The sequence below is a fragment of the Pyxicephalus adspersus genome, chromosome 5 (assembly GCF_032062135.1).
Source record: "Pyxicephalus adspersus chromosome 5, UCB_Pads_2.0, whole genome shotgun sequence".
Lineage (NCBI taxonomy): Eukaryota > Metazoa > Chordata > Amphibia > Anura > Pyxicephalidae > Pyxicephalus > Pyxicephalus adspersus.
In genome coordinates this window covers 138,103,208-138,112,621 of record NC_092862.1, presented here as the reverse complement: position 1 = coordinate 138,112,621, position 9,414 = coordinate 138,103,208, and the positions used below count along the sequence as shown (strand labels likewise).

Genomic DNA, 9,414 nt, shown 5'->3' with positions numbered 1-9,414 from the left:
CCCGTGTCACCCATTCCTCCAGTCTCTTCCTGTGTTTCCTGTATTCCCTCATGTCTTTAGTGACCCCCGTGCCTACAGTCTTTTCCTGTGGTACCCTGTGTCATCAGTGACCCCTGTGCCTCCAGTCTCTCCCTGTGTTTCCTGTATTCCTCTGTGTCGTCAGTGACCCCCTTGCCTCCAGTCTCTTTCTGTGTTTCCTGTACTCCCGAGTCACCCGTGACTCCAGTCTCTCCCTGTGTTTCCTGTATTCCCCCATGTCTTCAGTGACCCCTGTGCCTCCAGTCTCTTCCTGTATCTCCTGCATTCCTCTGTGTCTTTGGTGACCCGTGTCTCCAGTGTCGGCCTGTCTCCTGCGTTCCTCTGTGTCTTTGGTGACCCCTGTGGCACCGGTGTCACTAACGCTTTCTAGTACTAGACCCCTGACTTTGTTCCCGACTTCGCTTGTTTGCTGCCTGCCTCGTCTCTGGCCATCATTGACTATTCTCTTACCCGCTGATTGGGTACTTTACATTGTTCTGCCCACCCTAGTGTACCCAAGGACTGCAACCTGTTATCAGTGTGCAGCACAACATCCTTACCTCTAGAAGCTCTGGAAAAGACCAGGTTGTTACTTAGACTCTGCACCTTGGCCCTACTTAGGGCTCACACCACCACTGAGCAATACATATCGCCCCCTTGTGGTTCCGTCTCTCCGTTATCACTCTGGTTGGGTCAAATGTGTGCTGTCTGAATAGCACTCTAAAACAGCCTGTCTATGAAGAAAAGAGAGAGAGCAGGAGGTGCCCCAATGCAGAGATATCAATAAAATAAGCAAAAGTGTTTGTCATTAGAGGTCCAAATGGAAGAACACTTACAGCGACAACAGGGGACACCTGTACTAATGGTAGATTTATACCGGAGATAATCATTACCTTTTGTACAGGTGATGATGGGCTAACCGAGAACCAAGGAAAGGTCTTACGCAGACAGCACCATAATTGTTATTTACTGGTGGTCCATTGTGGGCTAGTAAATTTAATAATTAAAGCGAAATATTGATAAGATCAGGTCGTTCCCAGAATCCTTACTGCGAAGGTAGTCATTCTTATTTGCTTTCACAATGAGGATGCACTAACTTGTCCCCAGGCTCCATTCAAACCTTTCATCAGTGTGGTGCCCATCCAACATTTCATGGCAAATCTTGCATCCCCGACTTCCCATACAGCTTTGAGTCATGTGACATTTCACAATGCAAAGGGCTGCAAGGGAAGTCAGATGGATCTGGAAACCTATAGGAGAAAGCTGGGATAGCTGAAAGGAGATTTCACTGATGGGCTTCCCAAGAGATAAAAAGGTGGTGGGCAATCCAACTGTAAATGAATGATTTGACAGTTGAAACCTTTGTAAGGCTTAATTTTATTTAAATTAAATATGACTAGAAAAAAACAGAATGCCAATAAAAACACACAGAGAAATAAAGATTTACTTACTTGTCCTTTACTCGGATATCCATATATCTTAAATTAAATAAAGCTCATGAAAACACCTTGATCAGGAGATAACACAAGCAAATAGGTATAAATAACATAACATAAGAACAAAATGTACAACAGATAACACGTCACATAAATCCTTTCCAAACTCCAACCCCCATCACGGCAAATAAGAAAAAAACAAACAAAAATCTCTATGGGATGCCTTGCTCTTAAAAGTTTTTAACCACTCATCATCACAAACTGAACTGATCATTTTCAGTGTTCAACCCAGAACATTTTTCAAGCTGGGTGAGAAGAAGCTGTAGGTGGGCGTCAGCCCGTGTTTTGACCCATTCTTCAGTAACCACCCAAAAACTGCCGGTTTGTGCGCCCAGCTAAAAGGGGCTGATTTTACCCCGATTTTATATTTTTTGCACCCTGACAAGCCCTAGTACACATTGGCTGAATTTTACTTCCAATCCAACCACTGCTGCAATAAAGTGATCAGACTGCCCAGTAATCTGAATTGAATGTAACAGCAAATCCATTTTTTGGTCCTTCGTTGGATGTGTTGATAGAAATTTAACAAACACGAGTTGTGTTGAGTGCACAAATCCAATTACGAGCTCCCATGGGTCTATGGTTCACCTCATCCTCACCCACAAAACTGGAATGGAAGAATGCGAGCCCTGTTTTGGGACCAAAGACCAACCAATTTCAAATTGGACCAGTTGGCCAAGTGCAAATATTGGCAGTGGATCAGCTCTTGGGTACTAAGACAGGGAGGCCACAACTGATCCAATGCCGTAGACATGAGATGATCACTATATGATCCTGCTGGTGATGGTATGGAAAGTATTTTTGTCCTTTGTAGACACCTCCTGGCCAACTCAGAAGAAGAGATCATCCAAATAGGGATAACCCAAGATGTTTCTTTCTGAGATAAGACTAATCTCCGGAGGGTCTATTTAGGGATTCACCCTGTCATTAAAGAATTATAGGAGTTGTTATTGCTGACCCTCATCTGAAAATGATTTGCCTGATTAGTTTGGTGACCCTCAGCCACCAGCATTTGGTTAACCTAAGTCCAGAGAAAATTTAGAAGACCATATCTGCATGCTTGTTCTTCAAACTAAAGTAATCCCGAGCAACTAACATTTTCAGTTAAATAACGATTGCTGTGACCTATTAGATCTTTACCAAAATCAGTGTTCTCCCCAGAAATTTGTAAAAGGTTGGTGGCAAGTTGTGGTGGCAAGTTGTGGTGTCCCCTGTATTGTGACCCAACTTTTCAGTAACCACCCTAAAACAGCTGGGCGGTTACTAAAATCCACCAGGTGGGGTACACGGCTAAAAGGGGGTGGGGAAAACACTGAACATACGTCAGAATAATTAGGACAGCCGTGTAAATAATTAGCATAAATTATTAGCATATAGGTAGGCAGCCATCTTGTTGACCAGATCCATTTATTCAGAGGATGCCCCCTTAAAACATCATGTGGTCAAGTGAATTTGCTAGTGAATGTATAACTTCAAGACTTCACCAGCCTACAAATATGGCAGCCACTGCTGTGGGTCCCACTGAATCAGTATCACAACACGGGCAAAAAACTTCCATGATTCACATCCCTGAAGTATCAGGTAGAAGGAAGGGAGACATCTAGAAGTCTTCCCTTGAAATTGTAATAGACAACTCACCAAACAGTGGACTTCTGGGTAAATGGCATTATTGTGTGATGTCCAGTGAGCGGACCCCCCACCAACTTTTAACCTTGAACTGTACATGAAGTGGGGGTAAGGGAAGAACAATTACTAAATGACTGCAATATTGATCTTTCCTGGAGAAAGTGCGACTCACATAGCCAAATGCCTTGGCATGTGGTTACTATAGACCAGAATGCACCAATCACAAGGTATATGTAAACTCAAATGCTGATGTTATTGTTTAACCTAGCAGTTCATTTCTTTCCGGTTTTATATGTCTAAAAGTGGTACATTGTTTTTCATGAAAATTTATTTTACGGTATAATATATTAGTATGAGTATATTAAAGCTTGAAACAAAAAATCATTTAAAAACAATCAATTGAATAAATTAAAAAATTGATATATTTAAAAAAAATACACATTATACTATTATATATACTGTAAAATAAATGTTCTTGAAAACAATGTACTGCTTTTACACATAAAAATCCAATGTATTGTATTCAATACAGTTATTTTGTATTGAATGCAATACAAATAGAGTTTGAATTTCCCGCCTGACCGGGACGTACAGACGCACCGACGTCACCGGGAACTCCCCCGGTGACTCATCGGATGCAGAAGCAGGAATAAGAAAGAAGACGGAGATCGAGGCGCTGGATGGTGCAGGACCCTGGCGGATCAGGTAAGCGCTCTATTTACTAACCTTCCATTGGTGTTCCAACCCCGAGTGTGACTCGGGGTTACCACTTTTACCTACTTTTTTCTACCCCGAGTCACACTTGGGGTTACCGCTAGGGAGGTTAATGAATACCTGTTCATCCTGCCTCCGTTTTAGGCCTTTTTTTAATATCATGACCACCAGCTACCAATGGTGGTGAGGTGTAGTTACCCTCCTGTGCGAACTACTGATAGCTTTAGTTTTAACCAATCAGCTGTAAGCGATGAAATCTGCTATTTGATTGACAGCAGCTCTGACCATTTAATTAAAGACTGTTTGATGTGACTTTTCTATTTCATCTTTACCAACATCAGTATCGTCCTAAGAGTTTTCTTTAGGTTGGGTGGGAAGAAGCTGTAGGTGGGTGGCAGCCCCTGTACTGTGACCCTAACTTTTCAGTAAAAGTTAAAAAACAGCCAGGTTGTTACTAAAAAAGTGCCAGGTGGTGCACCCAGCTAAAATGGGATGGGGAGAACACTGAACATACATTAAATATTTAGTAAAAGCCCTGTAAACCATGTAATTAAAGACTAGAGATCACATGACCAAATGCCTAGGCATATTTAAAGTGGTACCTGGCTCACTTATTCATGTGTATTACAAAAGCATCGGGGCTTTCTTTTTTAGTACGGAAAGTCAAAACTCCACATAGAATGATTTCTTTATTCAACAGCCACAAATGGTAATTACCCAGAAGTCACTTCTTCCATTGGACAGCTTTATTTCCAGAACCCAGCAACGCTAGCCATAGATGTTTGCAGTCTGATTGTACGATCTCCCAACAACTAAGTAGTGCAAAAGCCTTCCTGATTGCATACATATGTGAAAGATTGTATTGATAAATCAGGGGATGGTACAATCAGACTGTGACACGCACAACCAGACGGATCACCCAATACCACAAAACTGGAGATTAACAAACTCCAAGAAAAAAAAAAAAGTAAAATAAAACAAACTTTATAAATAAAAAAATGACTCAGAACATATTTACACATTAAACATTTGTCATAGATCACATTTCAAGCTATTCAAAGACTTTAATCAATGTATAGACACATTCACACACATTCACACATGTGGCCATAAATCTGAACACAAAGAAAAAAAATCACCCAAAAATCTAAACGGGGCCAAAAACCGGAAGGGATTTCTGAAGATAATCACAGGGTGGACATTGGAAAAAATGATGGATTATCAAGATTTTTACCAAAGGTAAATGGAATCCATCAGGAGAGAAAGATGAAAGCAGACTTGTTTAAAAAGTGCCGGTTCCAGGGTTCCCTGGCCTGATATTGTAAGTGGTTGTGTAATCGGGCCTTGTTGCTGGTCTGACACTCACTAGGTCAAGGTTGTCCAACCCCAGCCCCCGAGGGCCACACTCAGGCCCCGGATTTGTAGAACCGGAGTCATTGTCTGCACAGGACACCTTGCTAAATGTACTTCTAAAGTATGTTGGAATGATATAGGCAGATCCAGACCCTCAAGGACCGGAGCTGGACAGCCCTGCACTGGGTAATAAAGTGGGGTAAGGAGGACATTTCTTGGCATTTAACAAATAAGTCAGCAATGTAAACATCTACATTTCTTTCCTGTCAGGGTCATTTTAATGTGAGCTTTGTCTGTGAAAGATAAAGCAACGGAATAATAAATATCTCCCCTTTCCCATTCAGAGAGAAGAGCAGAAGCCCTGGGACAGTTCCAAATTGTGCCTTAAGCTGCGTACACACTTGCAATTTTTGTCGTTGGAAAGGATCTTTCACGATCCTTTCCAACGACAAGGGAGTGCAAGATGCATGAACGATGCTGTACATACAGCACCGTTCATGCTCTATGGAGAGGGGAGGGGGAGAGCGACGGAGCGGCACCCTGCTGCGCGCTCTCCCCTTCCCTTTCATTACGATCGGCTGTCGTCCATCGTCCGTGGATCCGGCAGGTCGGTCGTCCGGACGATGGACGACACCGACTGTACACACGGAAGATTTTCGCCCGATAATTGGCCGATGATCGGGCGATAAAAATCTGCCGTGTGTACGTAGCTTTACATAGGGCACAATTACTAAAGGCTCTCCCCAAGCTCCCACATGATAGCCCAGAGCCAATTGCTTGGGTTTACACCTCCCCTAGTCCTCATTTGACAGCCTTAAAACCAATCACTAGTGCTGACAACTTAGATCTAATTCCCACATGTCAACAATGAGCCAATAATCAGTGCTGAAGATTCACTGAATCCCCACGTGATAGCAATGAGCCAATCAACAGGGCTTATGACTCACCTAATGATCATGTGACAGCCCTAAATCAATCACCAAGGCCAAAGACTCACATAATCCCCACATGCAAGCTGTGAGCCAATTGCTAGAGTTTAAAATGCCCCTAATCCTCATGCGACAGCCCTGAATGAATCATCAGGGCCGGCAACTCCCCTAATCCCTACATTTCCACAATGAGCCAATATTCAGTCCTAAAGGGTCACTTAATCCCCACATGACAGCAATAAGCCAATCACCAGGGCTTGAAACCCTCCTAATCCTCATGTGACAGCCCTGAGCCAATCACCATGAATGAAGACTCTATACCCAACTCTCATGTGACTGTGCTGGTCCAATCAAATGACAAGCACCGTCAGGGAAGTCAAATGATGCCCTATACCCATAAGTACCGGGTTTTTATCCTTGCTGGTGTCAGAAGAGAGCATTGGGGTACAGAACATTAATTGTGTTCAGTTAGAATGGTCAGCAGTTGATGTCTATATGGGGGTAAAATTAAAAAATATTCAGCACACCCCTACAATAAATTCCCATTTCCTAATGTTTCACCGCTTTAATAATGCCGTACAGATGAATACGGGATCTGCCAGAAATCCAGCAAGCTCCTAACATGCTTTAGTGACCGGAGAACATTCTAGAAAAAGTGTTTTCAGTCCTGATAGAGTTTATCCGCCGATTTTATGAAGTTAGAAGCGTCCTGTAGTCTATCAGCAGAAGACTTAGGCAGAGCTGACAACCCTGTGGGTGATTATAGAGCAGCAGAGGCAGCGTTGTCAGCTCACAATGAAGTTATAAGCTCACTGGATTGCTGGAAGATCGATTTTCTTTAGGAGTTTCGTTTTATATATTCCTAACTGCATTGGAACAGCACAGGAAAATCTAAAATGTAATAAATGTGAAAGATCTTCTAATTTCATTCACAATGACATCTGTAAAAGGTTCTCACAGCGGTACAAAAACGTGAGATATTTGGCATCGACATATTTGTAAAAGGCGGCTCGTCGGGGAGTCCACTGCGTCCTTACAGGTGATGCAGAACTGGAATTAGTGGCATCTATGTAAAAAAAAAAAAAAAAAAAACCTTCCCCTCACGTGTTCACAGGTTTATTTCTGACATCATCAGTTCTGATCATTGATATATAAGGTATTGATCTCTGTACCAATTCAGTCACTGGCCCTTTAAAAACATAAGAGCCCATAATGCTGGTGTCATGGCCCCCCTAGTGGACACTTCATGGAATATATAGAGAAAGCAGTGCAGAGAGAAGGCAAGAAATTCTGCAGACCCCTGACCTGTCTGTAGTAGAGGGCTGGTAGGAGATCTTCCTACTGGGGTCATGGACTTAGGAAAAACACTCATACTCTCACTCCAAACAAAACTGAGCTGAGCTGCACATGAAACCTCATACTGAGAATCAAATGGTATACATTTTACACTCAAATGAATCACTCATGTAATGAGCAAAATATAGGTTTGTGGGGGCAGCTGAACATAGGCAACGGCTCACTGTGGTTTCTCCTATGGGCTTTTTTGCCCTGTGATAATCTATGAGCCAGAGGGGGACACCACAGTGAGTGGCAATTGGGAAGCAAGGTACTCACACATCTGGGAGTGTTTGAATATTTGCAACGGTTAGTAGTGCAATCAAGAAGTGGAGCTTAATGAAACAGCACGCTAAAAAAGAGTAAATATTTCAGGTCTGGTATTTCAGGTAGGTATGTAGTTTGTACAAGTGAACCCTGTGCTAAAAGGGTCACTTCAGAATAATCAAATATTTTCCAAGGGCATGCATGTTCCTATTGAAATCTTGGTGTATTGGTGTTTTTTACATATCTGTACACTAATCCAGCATGAAATTTTGCTTCTGTGCAGGCACTTCCTGTAATAAAGACCAGTCGCTGCTGGTCTGTCTCCTTGCATTGTCTAACTGGTCTTGTATCCGCCCCTTCTGTAGTTTCCTACAGGCAGCCTGTAGTGGGTGGGGTTTCCAGGCCCCTCCCACAGCCCTGCACATTGATGATGCCCCACCTACCTTTACTGCACATAAAAAGGTATCTGGGTGCACACAAAGTGCAATTATATTACAGAGGAAAAGTGTTAAATGTTTTCTTTTTGTGCCTAGCGTTCAGCTTTGGTCTTCTCTTGTAATTTTAATTATTATGGCGGTGATTTGAATACACAATACCGGGCATAGAAGTGCTCAGTGGAGCTCTCCTTTAAAGAAACAGGGCATCATACCAAAACAATAAATACGGCTACCTTATTTTTGTTTCCTATGAAATAAATTATAAACTTTGATTATTAAAATCCTTATTCCGGCATGGGATTGCACACAGCATACTTTCCTTAAAAGGTCCTTTCTCTCCTTCATATCGTTTAATGCTCTCACATAGAGATCGGCCGCTACTGTTCACAGCTTGAGTGGTCAGTGGTGCTTCACAAGCTTGACCTCCAAAAATTGTGTCAAAAAATTTTGGAGGTATCCCCAATCCCCCCCAGCCCCCCTCCCCCAAGACCTCCACGTGCAGGTTTGCTAAAACAGACGTGTGAACGGGAGTTGCTTTTAGAAAAGGAGCCGTCGTTCTTGTACAGTGTTGTTTGTGGAAGCGGCCCAGGATGATTTGGCCGGCTCGATCTGCTTCCTATAGTTTATATACAAAACAAACCCCCCAAAAAATTCTGAAGTGGGGGCACGTGGAGATGGTCTGCAGTGTCTTGTTACAATGACGATAAAAACATAAGTATGAAAAAAAAAGCTGTGATGCACAGACACCTCTTGAGAAGGGCCGAGCTGTCCTTTGGTACGAGGATCTGGGCCAGGTCGTTGGTGATGTGGGAGATTTCGTGGGCCGCGCACACGAAGATGAAAGTGCTGATGATTATGTTGAGCACGGGGTTGCCCGGGATGAGGACCAGTATGCCCTTGGTGTCGGCTGCTAGCCAAATGTGGTACTGACAGATGAACAGCTGTAAGGAAAAATATTTGGCATTAGCTTTGGGAAAAGCACGATGGTTTAATGGTTAGCACTCTGGCCTTTGCAGCGCTGGGTCCAAAGTTTGAATTTCGGCCAGGACACTATCTGCACTGAGTTTGCAGGTTCTCCCCGTGTTTGTGTGAGTTTCTTCCAGGTACTCCGGGTTCCTCCCACATTAGGTTAATTGGGGTGCCCCCAAAATTTATCTTAGACTGTATTAAAGACATATGACTATGGTAGGGACATTAGATTGTGAGCTCCTTTGAGCTGGACAGCTAGTGAAATGACTA

The 9,414-nt window shown here is 43.0% G+C and overlaps 1 protein-coding gene across 1 annotated transcript in view; it reads right to left on the bottom strand.

Moving 5' to 3' along the window:
* Positions 1-1,460: 1,460 nt before the first annotated feature.
* CASD1 (CAS1 domain containing 1) overlaps positions 1,461-9,414 on the bottom strand; it is a 37,339-nt gene continuing 29,385 nt past the window's right edge. The window contains exon 18 of the mRNA XM_072412881.1: positions 1,461-9,116. Coding sequence (XP_072268982.1) covers positions 8,868-9,116 — 249 coding nt within the window. The 3' untranslated portion in view covers positions 1,461-8,867. The remainder of the gene's footprint in view (positions 9,117-9,414) is intronic.